The 16,882-nt window shown below is 36.7% G+C and overlaps 1 protein-coding gene across 8 annotated transcripts in view; it reads left to right on the forward strand.

Annotated features, from left to right (window-relative positions):
• The window catches only part of LOC137007459 (calcium-activated potassium channel subunit alpha-1a-like), a 93,032-nt gene that overhangs the window by 30,076 nt on the left and 46,074 nt on the right, over positions 1 to 16,882 (forward strand). For all 8 annotated transcript variants that reach the window (XR_010892621.1, XM_067368934.1, XM_067368936.1 and 5 more), the window contains exons 3-8: positions 3,070 to 3,131; positions 10,072 to 10,165; positions 10,821 to 10,932; positions 14,065 to 14,140; positions 15,387 to 15,462; positions 15,643 to 15,813. Coding sequence is in view for 7 of the 8 variants with exons in the window: in XM_067368934.1 (XP_067225035.1) it covers positions 3,070 to 3,131; positions 10,072 to 10,165; positions 10,821 to 10,932; positions 14,065 to 14,140; positions 15,387 to 15,462; positions 15,643 to 15,813 (591 nt within the window). In the remaining variant the exon portion in view is untranslated. The remainder of the gene's footprint in view (positions 1 to 3,069; positions 3,132 to 10,071; positions 10,166 to 10,820; positions 10,933 to 14,064; positions 14,141 to 15,386; positions 15,463 to 15,642; positions 15,814 to 16,882) is intronic.

Consider the following 16,882-nt stretch of genomic DNA (forward strand, 5'->3'; position numbering starts at 1 on the left):
TTTGCAATTTGACATTGAGGAACACAGTTTTTACACACTCTTTCACAACTCTGCCCAGAGACTCTGCCTCTATAAGACATCCCTTTTATAGCTAATCATGTTACAGACCTGATATTAATTAACTTAATTAGTTGCTAGATGTTCTCCCAGCTGAATCTTTTCAAAATTTCTTGCTTTTTCAACCATTTGTTGCCCCCGTGCCAACTGTTTTGAGACCTGAAGCAGGCATCAAACTTGAAATGAGCTCATTTTGTGCATAAAAGTGTAAAATTTCTCAGTTTAAACATTTGTTATGTTATCTATGTTCTATTGTGAATAAAATATTGGCTCATGTGATTTGAAAGTCTTTTAGTTTTCATTTTATTCAAATAAAAAACAAAAAATGTCCAAACATTTCCATTCAAATTTGTAGGTTTAGAGATCACACAGAACATAATGGATGTCAAATGCATTCAGTTCAATTGCAGTAAACATTTAATTATCATATAATTTGTCAATCTTTTTTTGTTTTAATCTGTGATTGAAAATATGTCCATATTCAAAAGGGGCTGTGCTTCAGAAGCTCTTTATACATTAATGTTATACGTGTCTCAATCATGAGATCGCACTGTTAGTTCTCGCAGCTTTTCAGTCATTTATCATTAATAATAAAGCGAGAGTTTCAGTGACTAACACTCTCCGTCCTTCATCAGAAGATCTGTGACATTTCCCTCTCTTTACTACAGACACTCATTTACAGAGTGAGGATGATGATGATGGGATGAAGAGGTGAGTCAATAATTCAGGAAGCCGCTGTAAACACCTCTCTCTCTCTCCGTCCGTCTGACAGATGATGGGATGAGGAAGTTCAGGCCCCCGATGACTCTCTGTATCTGCCGTATTCAGCCTATTAAACGCAGTGGCATTTCTGAGAGGATCCAGCGTCGCTGTCATTGTCCTAATAATGAGCTCAACCTTTATTAGCCTTTATAGCTGTTAACTGTTCAGTCTGCTCCACTTTGGCTGCGCATCTAAATGGGGAAAATGGTAAACTACTGTGTTATTGTGAAGAAATAAAACTGAATTTCATCTGTAAAAACCTTTTCAGCCACAGACGGTTAGTGAAATGAGGGCTGACCTCTGACCCCTGCAGCTGTAGTAAACGCTTTGACTCGGTCAGCTCTTTATTCTGCGTGTGACAGGAGGTCAGATCCGATCGGCTCTCTGTCAGACTCACAGGTGTCTTAGATATCAGTCAGCGATTAGAAATCAAACTGAGTTTCACTTTCAGACAGGCTGATTACATCTCATGTTGGACACACCACTCACACTCCTACATTATATATTCCAATTCTGAATTATTCACATACAATTGATGATTCAGATGGTATACCTTATACACGAGACCGGGGCAAGTTGTCACACCTTTCACTCCATTAATATTTCTAAAGGTTTGTTTATTTCCATTGTTTTTGGAAAGAAAGATTCAGTTCATTAAATATGACTATGTTTTCTTCACAATATTCCTCATTTAAATAATTAATGCGCAGTAGTAGTGTGGTGAAACTGGCGGTTATGGTAAGGGGCGGGGCATTTCCCAAACACCAATCACAACACACTGCTCCAGCCGACCAATCAGAGCACATTGTGCTTTTCAGAAGGAGGGGCTTCATAGAGACAGGAAGTAAACAGAGCGTTACTGACAGACTGGGAAGAGAGGAGCTGCAACAATGGAGAATATGAGGAGAAAAATCAACATTCAATCTAGTAGAGCACAAAAACAACATCAAGACACATATTGAGCCACTTAGACTTGTTTGAGGATCTGAATCGTGTCAGGTTTGTGTCCACGGGCTTCTGAATGTGGAGGAAGCTGGTTTGTTTTGTTTGTGAGCATCAGTTGCTCCCTCTGCTGGTCAAACGAAGCCAAATTGATGGAAACCATGGAAACAGATGTGTCAGAGCATGACCACGCATGAATCAGACTACAGGTCCTGCTGAGCGTCTGGGCTCGGTGTCCTAAAATCAGGCGTTTGATGGGATGTTTTGACTTGGACTCAGAACCGGGACGCTCCTGTGTGTGAGTGGCCATTAAAAATACATGCAGGTGTTTTCTCAGTATGAGTGATTCAATGGTTTAGAGACAATGGCATTTCCCCTCATGGAAAATAATCTACCTGCTCATTCAAAATGCATGAGAGACACGCAGCAGGAGGAAGAGTAGGTCAGCGGCGTTTCCTCCAGATCTACACACCTGTTGCTCACGATCGCTTTTCTGTGACCGGTTCTCTCTTTTTAAGGGATGGTTCGCTCTGTCCTTATTTACTCACCCTCATGTGATGACTTCCATAACAAATAACAGTCATATGGCTTCAGAAGACATTTTATGATACTTTTATGGTGTTTTATGAACAGTGTGAATATTCTACCAAACATCTCTTTATGTGCTCCACAAACGAAAGCAAGTCTGGTTTGGAAGGACATGATGATGACAGAATGTTCATTCGGTCTAAACTGCTCCTTAAAAGCAGGATGTTCCTTTTAAGATCGGTTCTGATGGTTGCTAAATGGTTTTTCCTGTCCTCTGTGGCTTGATGTTTACACACCATCCAATTCCTGCCCAAATCTCATCAGGATCTTTAGATTAAAATGGGTTTCTGCCAGCAGGACATACTGACTAATGAGAGAGATGCGTCCCAGTTCAGCTGGAGTCTCGCTCTCTCACACATAAAATCAGCATTTTAAGCAGTTTTTTCCTGGCAAATCATGGGTAACTCTGTCTACAAATATCACATATGGTTACCGTTATATAACTGAATATAAGCACTTGAACAAAATTACAAGATGCACTTTTCTCCAAAATGACTAACCTGTAGACTTGCATTGTAAGTGCATTACTATAAACTAGGGCCGTCAATAGATTACATTTTAATCACAATTAATCGCACCCTTTTTGTGCAATTAATCAAGAATAATTGCATACTTATTGTGAAATTAAGCATGCATCATTTATCTTGTTTAATGCATTTCCTTTGTGTTTTTGTGACACAGTTTAGAGATTCATGTAAAGCAACATGTCTTGTGTTTCAGGTGGTGCTTGTGTTCGCTCTGAGCATCGGCGCTCTTGTGATTTACTTCATCGACTCCTCTGAGTGAGTATATTTCCTGTTTTATCACTGTGCATCTCAGTAGATATAAAGAGTTCAAAAATTAACACTCACCAACTTTCAAATGCAAGTTGTGAGTAAATAAATTGTCTCACACCTGCCTCCTCTCACTCACTCGTCTCATTCGCTCCGGATGAATAGTGCTTGTATTGCACATGATTTTAGTCATTCCCTCTATAAAAGCTGCCTCTCAAACATCATGTGAGTACCAAATTGAGCTCTTTTTTGTGACTTATTAAAGTCAAATACACACAAAAGTATGTCAAAATGCAGAGTGTTCCGGTAAATACAGTAAGTTTTGGAATGTAAATAGTTGAAAGAAATCACATGTTGTGTATCAGTATATTGGATCCGTGCACAAGCTCTTAAAGTGACAGCAGCCTAATAAACCTGCAGCTGTGTGTCATGTTAATCAGAGAATAAAAATCGTTTGCTGATTTTGACTGAATAACTTTTATAAGTTTAATTGTAAGCATTTTTACAATGAAGACTATCCAGTGTTATTTTACATTTGATTACTTTAATTTCTGTAGTATTTCTTACCTGAATATACTGTTAAACCACCTGAAACACTGAAAGCTGTGTTTATTTAATGTCTCTTTATTCTATTGTTTTTATTTGTGCTATTGTTTGCAATTTGTTTATTTGTTCTTTATGGATGGATTCTTTATATTCGAAAGCCGATAACCGATATATTGGTCGATAAATATAAATCAAAATTTTTATATAATTTTTGAGAGGCTGATTACAAAAACAAAAGTCTCACCATTAACCCTCTGGAGTCTGAGGCTGATTTGGGGATTGGAGAAGTTTTGACATGCCTTGACATTTGTGCTTTTTTCAGTTGTTCATAAACATATTAATGGAAAAAGTGTCATTACACTGTATTCAGCACAAACTAGGCTACAATAATATGTGAGGAACGTGTGTACATGTTTGTGTTTTTGAAGGAATAATGTTTATGCGTGGTTATTGAAAAAACAAAAAACTTAAGTCACTGAAATAAGGCCAAAAAAGTATATTAAATCTGTGTTCACAAGACATCTGGGTATTGGAGGTTGTAGACTAGAGTTTTTGCTTCAGAATTATGTAAAAAATTATGCTGCCTACTCCTTCATATAAAACAATATATTGATTTAGTTTTTGTAAGACACCTTTTGTCAAGAAACACAGTATGCGAGGAGGCATGAATGATCATGAATAATGGGCCATTTACACCTGAGAAGACAAAAGAATCACATAATAATGACCTGAAATGACTTGCATATTAATGAGGCCTTTCAGTCAGGTAGGCTGTGAAAAAACCCTCTGTGATCATGTCTCAGCTCATCATAAACAGCAATACTGTGAAATATTATTACAATTTAAAATAATGGTATTCTATTATATTCTTTAAAATATAATGTATTTCTGTGATGCAAAGTGTCTGAACAATTATGTTACCTCTGTGGCATCTCATATTGGCTTTTAGCTTAAAAGCATGCACATTTGGAGAAATATTGATGGATTCTTATATATTTATGTCAATTTTCTATACTGAGAAGTAATTTTATTGTCATCACTATGAGTGCTGGATACTGTGTTTTCAATTCATACTTGCAGCCGGAGGGCGCTCTCTGTACACCTTTAGGCCACAAATTCATATAAAGAAGAAAAGGAACTAACGGCATGTCTTCCAGAGATCGCTAACCACGGCTTTAACATCCAAATAAACACTTTTCAAGACAATAAATACACGATTGAGACGATGAATGCATGTATTGCCTCTGAATTTGCGTCTGAATAGCGCTGGCTCCGTGGGCGTGGACGCATGAGCAGATAATGAGCTGAATCACAGTCTTCTGACATGGCTCTCTTTTCATACAGATTACATAAACACTTGACTTGCACGATTTAAAACCTGACATTTCAACGTTTCTTTAGACGTATGTGTCATTTTTAGTATTTTTAATGACTTTAGTATTCATAAGTTACAGTTCATTTTCTGAGAACTATCAGATTGGACTTCGTTCAGAGGGAGAGGAGAGATCACGCATCATGTTAGTTTTCTTTATTTCACAAAAAGCACAACATTGTGTTTTTACTCTGAGTGTACACAAATAAAAGAAGATATTCTATAGTTTCAAATAATATATTACTTATGTCTCTATGACAAGAAATGATGGAGTATTTTAAGTCTGTTTTGCTGCAATGTGAAAAAAATCCTGCAAAACGCGCCGACGCGTTTTCAGACCTCAGGGAGTCAAAATCTAAATTTAGTTTAACAGTTCAAATAAAGCCTGCCTGTTTTCTGTGTAAGCTATTACAACAATATTACTCAAATTTTCAAAACATTCTGAGAAATTATCTGTATGGTGGTATATATGGCAGCTTCACCGCGGTATAAAAAATGGTATAGAATATCGATATTTTTCAAGGTATCGTATCGACTACTACTATAGTCCCAGTGTCATAAGGACAAAATAATATATAATAAAATACACTGGAATAAACATTCTCTCTATTCAGAAAGGTAATCATGGAGCCTGTATGAATAAGTGATGGGGACTGGGGCGGAAGGAATCGTCCCTTGGGGTGTGACAGACAGATTTAGGAATAGAAACACAGAGAGAGAGCGAGTTTAGACCATCACCACTGTACTTATATCGTTTCATGGGTCACGTAGACAGTAAAACTGACGTCACACAAACATTACACACATCACTGAGCTCATAAAGGTGAAGAGTGTTTGACACGACCTGTTTATGCCACAGGCTCGATGTCGAGAGGAAGAGAGAGATAAGCCTGTTGTCTTTGTGTTCCTCTGAATAGACTGAGATTACAGCATCATTACATTACCCAGGAGCAGGTGCGTCTGTCAGAGATCATCTGGAGGTTCAGTCCAACCATAACTCCTTACAGGAATAGTTTAAACACAAAAATGGGCTCATTCCCCGAAAGTAAATAGGCACAGATGCCAGATCAAGCTCCCAAAATGCACCTCAGAAGTATTATAAATTGTCAAATAAACAGATATTTAGATTATTATTTGCTGAAAATCTGAGCTCTCGAATCTCGTTCCACTTGCCGTGTGCCACACAAGACACACGAGAACCAATTACTTTTGGTGTCGTTGACAGGTTTGGAAAGAGATGAGAGTGTGTAAATGATGAGCAAACCAAATTAACCTAATTGCATCACTTCAGTTAAATACACATATGAAATGACATTGTGTCAGATAGACTTACATCTGTGTAGTTTGTGTTTTCTCTGTGTAACGAACATTATAAAACCGTCTAACACATGCAGGAATGTTCATTTTCAGTGTGAAATATCAGAATCGGTGTGTGTGCGCACAGTTTCAGTGAGTTATGCCCCGATCCTTTGTGTTTTAATCTTTCCGATCTTCCGTATCTGAACGGCACGTCCTATTCAGCGTTAGAAACACACACACATGCTGTCCTGCTGAAAACAGACCTGTTAACACAGGAAGTGAGCCTTATCCTCTTCCTCATTAGTGCATCATGGGGGATTTAGCAATTTCATTTGAGACTTTGTGCTCTGGCTAGCGGAGTGTAATTGTCCTGAGCACTATAAACCTGGAGCGGGGCATCAGGTCAGGGCCGGGGGACGGCGCTAGAAGATGAGGGATTTTATTTGTCAGATGAACAGCAGATGTGGACGAGTGTCATTCTGCTTCTCTGTGGCCTTAATTCTCAAAAAACAGTTTTGATCCTGCAAGAAGCGAGACCCAAACACATGACACAAACTGCCCGGAGTTCGTTAAGGTCGTGTGAATATCACTGATGATCGTGTGCGAACGAGGAAAGTGGACCAATCCCGATTGAGTTGAGTCGTGAACTGCTCCTCACTGTTGTTCAGGTCCGCTGTATGTAAAGCTCCATGTGACCCGAGACTGCTGTGAAGTATTACTTACGTTAAACGTCTCTTAATTACAGCCGGGGTTCAGTTTCAGTTCAGCTGGGTGCGTCTCTCTGACCCGCTGGAACAGAACCGAGCAAACAGAGCTGGATAGAGTTGCGTTTCTCTGTCCTGCAGCTGTTCTGAAACGTCTTCAGGTTGAGAGTTTCACAGCTCGCTGTTCTCTCTCAGGTCCTTTGATGATCACAGCCTTTGTACAGGAGCGTTCATTCGCTGACGCTAGAGTCACACCTGATCCACCTGAACACAGTCATAAACGCTCTGATCTCTGAACTGCTTCCTGTAATTGTGTCAGTCTCTGAAACCTGAATCCCACACCAAAACCTGAAGAAAGGAACATTGAGAGTATATATATATATATATATATATATATATATATATATATATATATATATATATATATATGCAACAGAACTGAAACTATGCCATTTATTTTCATGACTTTTCTCCTCAAAGCTCTCATTAATGTAATGCAAATAAATCTCATTCCTATAGTAATTTGTAAAAAATGATTTAAATAAAGTATTTATACATCAAGGTAGTATTAGTTGTACTGCATTTATGCTGACTATATGTTCATGAATAGAATTGATATATAAAACATAGAAAACATACTTAATAATACATAATAATAATAATAAATTAACAAACATCCAAACAAGTAAAATGTCCAGATTCATCGCAGTAAGGCTTTTCTTGAAAAATGTCTCAAAAAAAAAAAAAATGTCGTAAAATAGTTCTTGTTTTTATGCAATATTGCAGAGTTTATTCTTAATGATTTATGATTATTGTTTTAAATTCATTTTCCTGGTAACCTTGAATCAGAATATCTTCTCTTCTCTGATGATGAGGGCGGGGCAACCTGTCACTCACATGAGATCCACCAATAGCAAACCACAACCATCCAATCAATTCCACACAGACAAAATCAAGTCCCGCCCTACATTTGCTCTTGTTGCTGAAGCGTTTTACTTGGATATACGGCACAATAGGGAAGAAAATACTAGCGTGACCTACGTTTCATGATGACATTAATGCAAAGTATGGATGATTCTTCAGATGTTTGTGTGAATTGTGTGGCATGTCTGTGTGGATTCCACTAGCTCTAGCAGCTCTGTCTGAATGATGGACACAGAGACACGGATGTGAGCGCGCTCAGACTCCCAAGGACATGATTACAGTTCTCTGATCCAGTGGCGCTTCTCGCTCGTATGGCGCCCTCTTTTGCCACCCACTCTTCGTTACATAAATTATCAAAATAATCAAAAAACAAACTACAACACAGAACACATACACAAAGGAGAAGAAATGAAAACACACACATATACTAAACATATAACATGTATAACACATTGTTCAGCTTTGACTGTAACATATTGCAAAAAAAAAAAAAAAACATTGCTAAAATATTAAATTATTGTATAAATAATGAACCGTTATGGGTTTTTTTAACCTTAGAATGAGCCATTTATGTCTCGTACACCGCGGGTCACCTTACATGTTAAATCACCATTTTGTGGCGACATGTTTCTACAGTAGCCCTAAACGGACAAACTGCTATACAGAGCACATTTGCTTGACTGGCTACTCTCTGCTGTCTCAGACGGCGACATCTTTGTCCTGTGTTGGCCACCGTAGCTTCTCTACATTGCAATTCGCACCCTCACCACTAGATGCTGTTTAAATTTACAAACTGTACCTTACAAAAAAAATGTTAAATTGATGTTATAATAGTGATTTTAAAATGTCTAAACATAAATCTAAATGAAAAACCTGGAAAGGTATATGAACCATTGAGTAATCCTCTGCTGCCATCTAGTGGCTGTAGTTGAAAATTAAAGTTATTTTAATTTTAAAAGTGTTTGTTTTCCAGTAGATGATTGTAATCTTCCACTAAACCATGACACATTTTTCATGTTATCACCATGAATGATATTCTTAAGAGTGAATTTTAAAGTATATAATTGTATATATTTATACATGATTACAAATTGAAAAACATAAATCTCCAAAACTGCACAACTGTATAACAAAAACATTAATAAAGTGAGTGATATTACGTTTGTTAAAAAAAAAATGACATTATTATTATTACAAAATCTATTACGTTATCTAATCTAGTAAACTAGTTGGACAGAAAAAGGAATATTGTTGCTTTATGTGTAATAGTGTAGCAAGCAACAGAGTGTAACGTAAGTGATATTAGCCTATTTTATTACATGCATGATGTTAAACTCATAACAAGATGAGTGATAGCTTTATTTTTTCTTCATTTTCCTAATTTAGGCTTCTGATGGGTTAGTCCAGGTTAACTGACCCACATGGTGTGACATGATGTCATTGATGTGATGAGTGGAAAAACCCACTGCTCTGATCCTTGACAAGCACTGAGTCAAACGCTCCATATGTGTGTGTGTTCTTGAGCGGGTCTGAAGCTCAGATCCTTCCAGAACACCTGCTTCTGTTTGCTCTTCATCTCTCTGTCCACACACACTTGTTTGCTTCTGACTGAATTAAAACACGGGATCTAATTTACCAAGTGAAACGGCTTTGTGAGCGTCTGCTCATCAGAACATTATCATGTAGACACCAGAAGCAATTTTAGATATGATGTTTTCATCTACCTGCAAATCTCCCTGCCATCAGAAACACATGGAAAACATCCACCAACAGTTATTAAAGCAACAGTTGCCTTTAGGGGATATGAAATATTGACCCACAGTATGTGTCATAATAGCACACATTAAAGTCATGCTTTAATAATTAATAATATTACTGAATAGATTTCTGCTGTTAAAGTCCAAGCGAGAGCTGAGAATCATAATATCTAAAATGTGTTGATCGATCCTCATGCTTTAATGAAATAATGTTCAATGCAAAGTTTTCAGATTCAACCTTTTACCGTGTTTATGTAGCGTCAGTAATGATGAATCCCCACTGCTGTGTTAATTAATGCCAGATCTTCATCACAGTGAACTGAGGTCAATGTTTCTCTGTTTAACAGCCCCATCGAATCCTGTCAGCACTTCGACAAGGACTTCACGCTGCAGATCGACATGGCCTTCAACGTCTTCTTCTTGTTGTACTTCGGACTGCGTGTAAGATTGTTATATACTGTACACACACACTTACAGACGCCGTTAGTTTTATTTATGTATTTTACTTTAAATTAGCTTTTATTTTTATATTTTTCATTTTAATTTTAGCTTCATTTTTTGTTTTGTGATTTTGTCATTTTTATTAGTTTTTTTTAATAATTATTTCTTTATATTAGTTTTTGTAATTTTTGTACTGAAACTTATTTATTTCAGTTAAATCGTTTAAGTTTTCTAATATTTTTATTTTATTTCAGCTTTATTTCAATTATCAATTTTCTAAAATAGTTTGTTAATTTACAGCATTTGTTGACTAACATTCAATGTTATTGTAGTATTATTTATATACTATTTTAGTGTTCATTAATATTTTGAATTGGCTATTATTTATATATTTTGTTTTCATTTTTAATTTTAGTTACATTTTTTGGTAATTTTATGTGATTTTTGTCTATTTAGCTTTGATTAGTTTTATTTTAGTTTTAGTAATTGTAGTACTTAATTCAGTTAAAGTTTTCTATCTAATATTCTATTTCAGCTTTATTTCAGTTACTGAATTTTTATATGGTTTTAGATTTAGTTGACCATGACAACACTGGTTTATTTACGTGCATTTGTTGAGTAACATCCATGTTTTCTTTCGTTTCTTCTCCCACAGTTCATTGCAGCCAATGATAAGCTGTGGTTCTGGCTGGAGGTGAATTCAGTGGTGGATTTCTTCACCGTTCCGCCCGTGTTTGTGTCCGTGTATCTGAACCGGAGCTGGCTGGGTAAAACACTTCACACTCTCTCCCATTACTGCCACTTTACCTTTAATACCCGATGATTTCATCAGATTATATGCAGAGGGTGACAGAAATCTGAACCCCGGCGGAAGATATGATTAGATGAAGGGCTCTGCCGCCACCTGCTGGACATTATATGTGTTACACTGAATCTGAATCTGCAGTACACACACAATCACCATCCGTTACGCCAAATCAGCTTATTCCACAGGTCGCTGGGATTTGACATCTCTGGCATGCTGGGAATTAGGATGACATTCTCTAGAAAACCTCCTGTTGTTTAAAATCGCTGATTGTTTTTCTCATGCATTGCATGTTTGACGTGATTTTGAGTTCATGTGCGACTACATCTAAACAAAACCTCAGGATGATCGTAAAATTATAGCAGGAATAAGAAACTATTCATTAACAGATGGGCAATCACAATGCTTTCAACACTGATAATAATCATAAATGTTTCTTGAGCAGCAAATCATCATATCAGAATGATTTCTGAAGGATCATGTGACACTGAAGACTGGAGTAATGATGCTGAAAATTCAGCTTTGATCACAGGAATAAATTACACTTTACTATATATTCACATAGAAAACAGCTGATTTAAGTTGCAAAAATATTTCTCTATTTTTACTGTATTTTTGATCAAATAAATGTGGTATAAGTGCTGCCCTCTGCTGGTAATATCGGCCCAGAGCAGAAATACTCTGAACATACTGTGAAGTGAGGAGAGGCCTGCATGTGTGTGTATGAGGAGAGAAACACTGCTTTAATGCTTCACGTCCCTCATGAACAGAGTCTCGGTCAGAGCGTCCGCCGCTGTTAATCCTCCTATAGGGAACAAGAGGTCACGGGGTCACATCATCCAGCTTTAGAGTTATTATTCAGCTTTCAGTGAATTAATGTCCTTTTGTTGCTACATGTGTGTGTGTGTGTGTGTGTGTGTCCAGAACAGTCTCGTTCTGTTTACTGACGGTTTAAAAGTCACTGAAGAACTTTTGTTTGTTTTCACACATCAAAGTCATTGGTTCTGTGTGGAACGGTTGCTTAGCAACTGCACAGAAACATTCTGAAAGCCAGTCAAGGAACTGTTACACTGTATCAGATCATCTTCAGAAGATCTGCAGTGATTATTGATGATTATAGGATCAGAGATCATCAGTGCTCCACTGCGTCAGTCAGAGAGGCTGTATTGATGATGATGATGATGATGCAGCAGATGAACAGGATTCTCTCTGGTGTCCCAGGGCGATTGCTAAAGGAGCTTATACTGTAATATCCTGATGAAAAAGGCTTGTTCTAAGCTTTCACTACATGACTACATGATCACAACTGGGATGCGGTTTTCTCCGGTGGGCTCGTGTGCGTTCAGACCACCCTTCTTCTGAGAGCGTCTCACGGAGCGCTCAGTTCCTCGGATTGAGCCGGAGCTTCTTCCCTGCCATGACACCGCTGCAGCTTTGATCATTTTCATCAGGCGTCATGATCCCGACCAAGATGTTGGTGTACCGGAGCCCTGACGGGGCCACGCGCACGGAGACGCTGCAGAACACGCGCCGACGCAAGAAGTCCTGCGGCGAACTCTTTCACAACGGCTACCGCGTGAAGATGATCCACGGCGCTGAGAGAGAGGAGAGCCACAGCTGTCAGCACACGCTGTCCTCCTGCTTCCACGCCGTCTCCTACTGGGGTAAGAGCTGATCCCAGCGGATTGATGGAAGAACACGGAGCAGCGATAATCAGCTTCAGAAGTTTCCTCTGATGCTTCAGACATGAGACAAATAAAGCAGATTAGAATTGAAATAATCAGATGATCAATATATCATTGAATTTAAGATGATGTTATTTACTTCCTCAGACACAAACTCAAGCTTCACATTTATAACATCACAACAGTGACAGACAGGAGGAAGATATATTCCTCTTTTTCACTGGGAAAATACTTTTTATTGGATATTTATAAAAATATACATAAAATCTGGCAATATTGAAGTCAGTTTTTATACCGACGTGTTTTTTTATTTCATGCAATTCATGTTTTAAATTCATATTTTTTAATGTAATTATGACATCTTAAATGTCAAGTAGTTTGGGATCGTAAGATAATTTCCCTCATTTTAAGTTGAAGTGAGCAACATTTGAAAAGCAAAATGTAAAATATAGTTATTTTGTCAACAATATTTTGTGTCTGATTGTGGTGAAAATCACTCATTTAATCATTCAATACTGCATTCATCAATATTTATAATAATTTTATTTCTGCATCCCATGAATCTAAAAGAATCCCTTGATGCATGAATTTTCACTTTTATTATTATTAATATTAATATTTTCCATTTCTCTGACCCGTTTTGTCCCAGATCTCCAGAATCAGTGTTGTGTTTTGTTTTTAGCTCATGTGTGTTTAATCGTAGCTTATGAGCTTATCTTTTGAAAGACTTGGAAAATCATTTTATCCTTTTAATCATTGGGATTATAATCGTTATTCCACTGGATAACATAAAAATAAACCTTTCACTTGAGTTTTGTCAAAAACATCATGTGTTTATCATGCGTCACACTGGAAGGTCGAGTCAAGTGCATTGCATTGTGGGATACAGCATTTGTGCAGTGTGATGGTGCATTTGTTGTATTCTACACACATTTCATGTGTACACTGCACATATACATACTGCAGGTGTCTCTAGAGAAGGTCGTGTAGTTCTGTTGGGCCGTACGACACTAAACAGTGAGAGTTGTGTGAGGATATACGTGTGTGTGTGTGTGGGCAATAATCAAGGTCACCTCACTGAAGTCACGTGTTTCTCTCTCAGTTTGTTGCTTTAAAGCTTCTGAAGCCCAAATTTAGGCGTTTACGTCATGAATGTTGCCCGCAGATGTTGAGCCGACTGTCTGTCGCTCTGTCAGAGGAGAGTCCAGATGTGTCGAGTCCAGCAGTGCGGCTCTGATCGCTCAGATATTCTGATGCTCTTTGCTTTTCTGTAGCTGCGTTCAGTCTTTTGTGTTCATGAAACCGTTAAACATGGATGAACGGTTCAAAGGTGCGATCTGATCTTTAATGTGTGCTGTGATGTTTCAGTGTTTTTCATGTTTCTAACATGCTTCTGCTCTTTCATGCAGGATTGAGGTTCTTGAGAGCCTTGAGGCTGATCCAGTTTTCAGAAATATTACAGTTTTTAAATATCTTAAAAACAAGGTAAGAATCCCTTCAGCTGCAGCATGTGACGAATGAACCGCTTCACCTGCGTGTTTGACTTCATCCTTCATTATAAATGAAAGACTTTGATCTGATCTGACATTATATCATCATCTAGGGACATTTACTTGCTCGCTGAAATCTATTTCATGCTGTTCTAGCTTTATTATTAATATTTTTAATTTGCTTTTTTATTTTTCTAGTTATTGTAGTAATTTTATTATGTGCTCTTGTCATTTTATTCATTTTTTTAATACTTTTTCAGTATTAATACTTTAATATTTCCAGTTAATAATTGTAGTTTATTTTGGTTTATTTCAAAGACAACATTTCTAATTTTTTCCAGTTTTTCCAACTAATATTTACATTTTGATTTTATTTAAACTTTATTTCAGTGAACATAAATGTTTTTAATAGTTAACGATAATAACCCTTCTTTTTTAAAGCGTGTATTCACGGATTCTGCTCCAGATTTGCTTTTCTTCTCAAAATGTTTTCTTTTCGAAACATGACATCACACAATGAAACGTGTAAAATCACAGATGCTAAACTGAAATGGACATTAAATAGTCTTTATCATTATGTTTCATGTTTTCCCAGTATTTCTGCACTCACTGCATTGTGTTTCAAACTATCTTCTCTGTTTTTTTCTTACAATGTAATATATTATATTATATTTTTTAATTATTGTTTTTATTATATATTTTATTGTTTTGTCCCCGTGTCCCTGCAGAGCTTAGATCTAAAGCTTTAGCGCAGATGTCCGTGAGAGCTTATTGTGCATCAGATTGAATAATCTCACTGCGGTTCATTCACACAGAGGTCAAATCTGCTGAACAGACTGAGCCAAAATCATCCCCATTGATTTTTGCACTAAATTTGGCCAGTATTATGTAAAGAACTTCAGTTTATGGACATATTTAGTTGAAAACGTTTGTGTTGTAATTTAAGGAAGTTTTTAGCAGGCTATTGCTGTGGTCAAACCTAAAATGACTTATAATGTGTACCAATTCATGTATTTATGCCCTATTCAGTGTGAGTAGTGTGTTCATACTGAAAATTACACACAAACAGCGCACTTTTAATACTCAGAATGAAGTGTGGAATGTTGGACGCTTCGTGACAAAATAACCTCATGAAGTTCACACACTACATAGTGTATAGTGTGCCATTTGGGACACAACCATAGTATTGTTGATTATCATTTGTGAGTTAATGAGAGTATTTCTGAAATTTGTTTTTATAGCAACTCCATAAAGTTGGTGAATTTGTGCTCGATCTTCATCAGCACATGGCTGACGGCGGCGGGATTCATACATTTGGTAAGTCATCAAGCATTGACCGGATGGTGAAAAGTTTGATTTCGATGAAAGATTACGACCTTCTTCTTGTTTAGAATAATGCTCACAGTTAGACCTGGAGCGCATATCGAGGAAGTTGTTTTGATTTCATGTGGAACTGAAACCCTCTTCCTCACGTTTCGGCTGTCGGTATGTTTTCAGGTGGAAAACTCAGGGGATCCTTGGGAAAGCTTCCAAAATTCCCAACCTCTGACGTACTGGGAGTGTGTGTACCTGCTCATGGTCACCATGTCCACAGTGGGTTATGGAGATGTTTGTGCTAAAACAACCCTCGGCCGCCTTTTCATGGTCTTCTTCATTCTCGGAGGATTGGTAAAACCATCTAAATCAATAGAAGAAATCCCATAATTATTCTCCCGCAGCCTGCATTTCTGCCTCCAATTATCAGGTCCTTGATCATTGTATCCTTGACAACCAGAGCTGGAAAACAAACCCTTCATTTTGCTCCGATCCCCATCCGAACGTTCCCAGCTTCTGCTCGTCCTGATGGAAAGATCTTCATGTGTTTCTGCTTGTACTGCATTGCGTGTTTTTGGTTCTTAAGCATTTATTATCTAGTGTTTGTGTATTTAAACTGCTCTTGTTAACTCTGTTGATTCATGTTAGAAGTGGAACCATCATTAGGGAGTACAAAGTGATTCTGTTTGTAGATTGACTGCGGTTTTAGAAGACCCGACCCAATTTACCCCACCCAGACTCCAACAAACTCTCTGAGGAGATGTGATATGACGCGCCGTCATGATGTCAGCATGCACGGTTTCTGCATTTAAAAACGATAAAAACTTTAAAAATGATTAAAAAAGAATTAAAATATAATCCGGTTTTGAAAGACGATTCACTGCTAATAAGTTTAAAGACCAACTTATTGCCAATAATGATTATTTCCTATAAATAATTTAGCAAAGCATGAATTTTAAAATAACACTTTAAAATTAATTATTAATATGAATGTAATATTAATAATTAACATTGATTTTAAAAGTACACAACTGAAACTTATTGTCATACTGTCTTTTTTCATATAAATAACTTAATAAAATATTAATACTAAAATGTTATTTTGATACAAACAACATGTATATAATATATTTATATTTTAATATTATTTATTTTATATAAACTATAATTTGTAAATATTAACAGTCCTTTAATATTAATAATTTTTCATAGAAACTAATTCTTCTATTAACTGTAGTATGTACTTTAATGCTTTTATATTTTCTAAATAAAAACATGAAGCACACAACTGAAAGTTTCAAGACATACTGTCTTTTTTCATAAAAATTACTTAAAATATGAATATTAAAATATTATTTTGATGCTATTATGTATATTATATATTTATATTATTATTTATTAATATTATTTACTTTATATAAAA

The sequence above is a fragment of the Chanodichthys erythropterus genome, chromosome 19 (assembly GCF_024489055.1).
Source record: "Chanodichthys erythropterus isolate Z2021 chromosome 19, ASM2448905v1, whole genome shotgun sequence".
NCBI lineage: Eukaryota > Metazoa > Chordata > Actinopteri > Cypriniformes > Xenocyprididae > Chanodichthys > Chanodichthys erythropterus.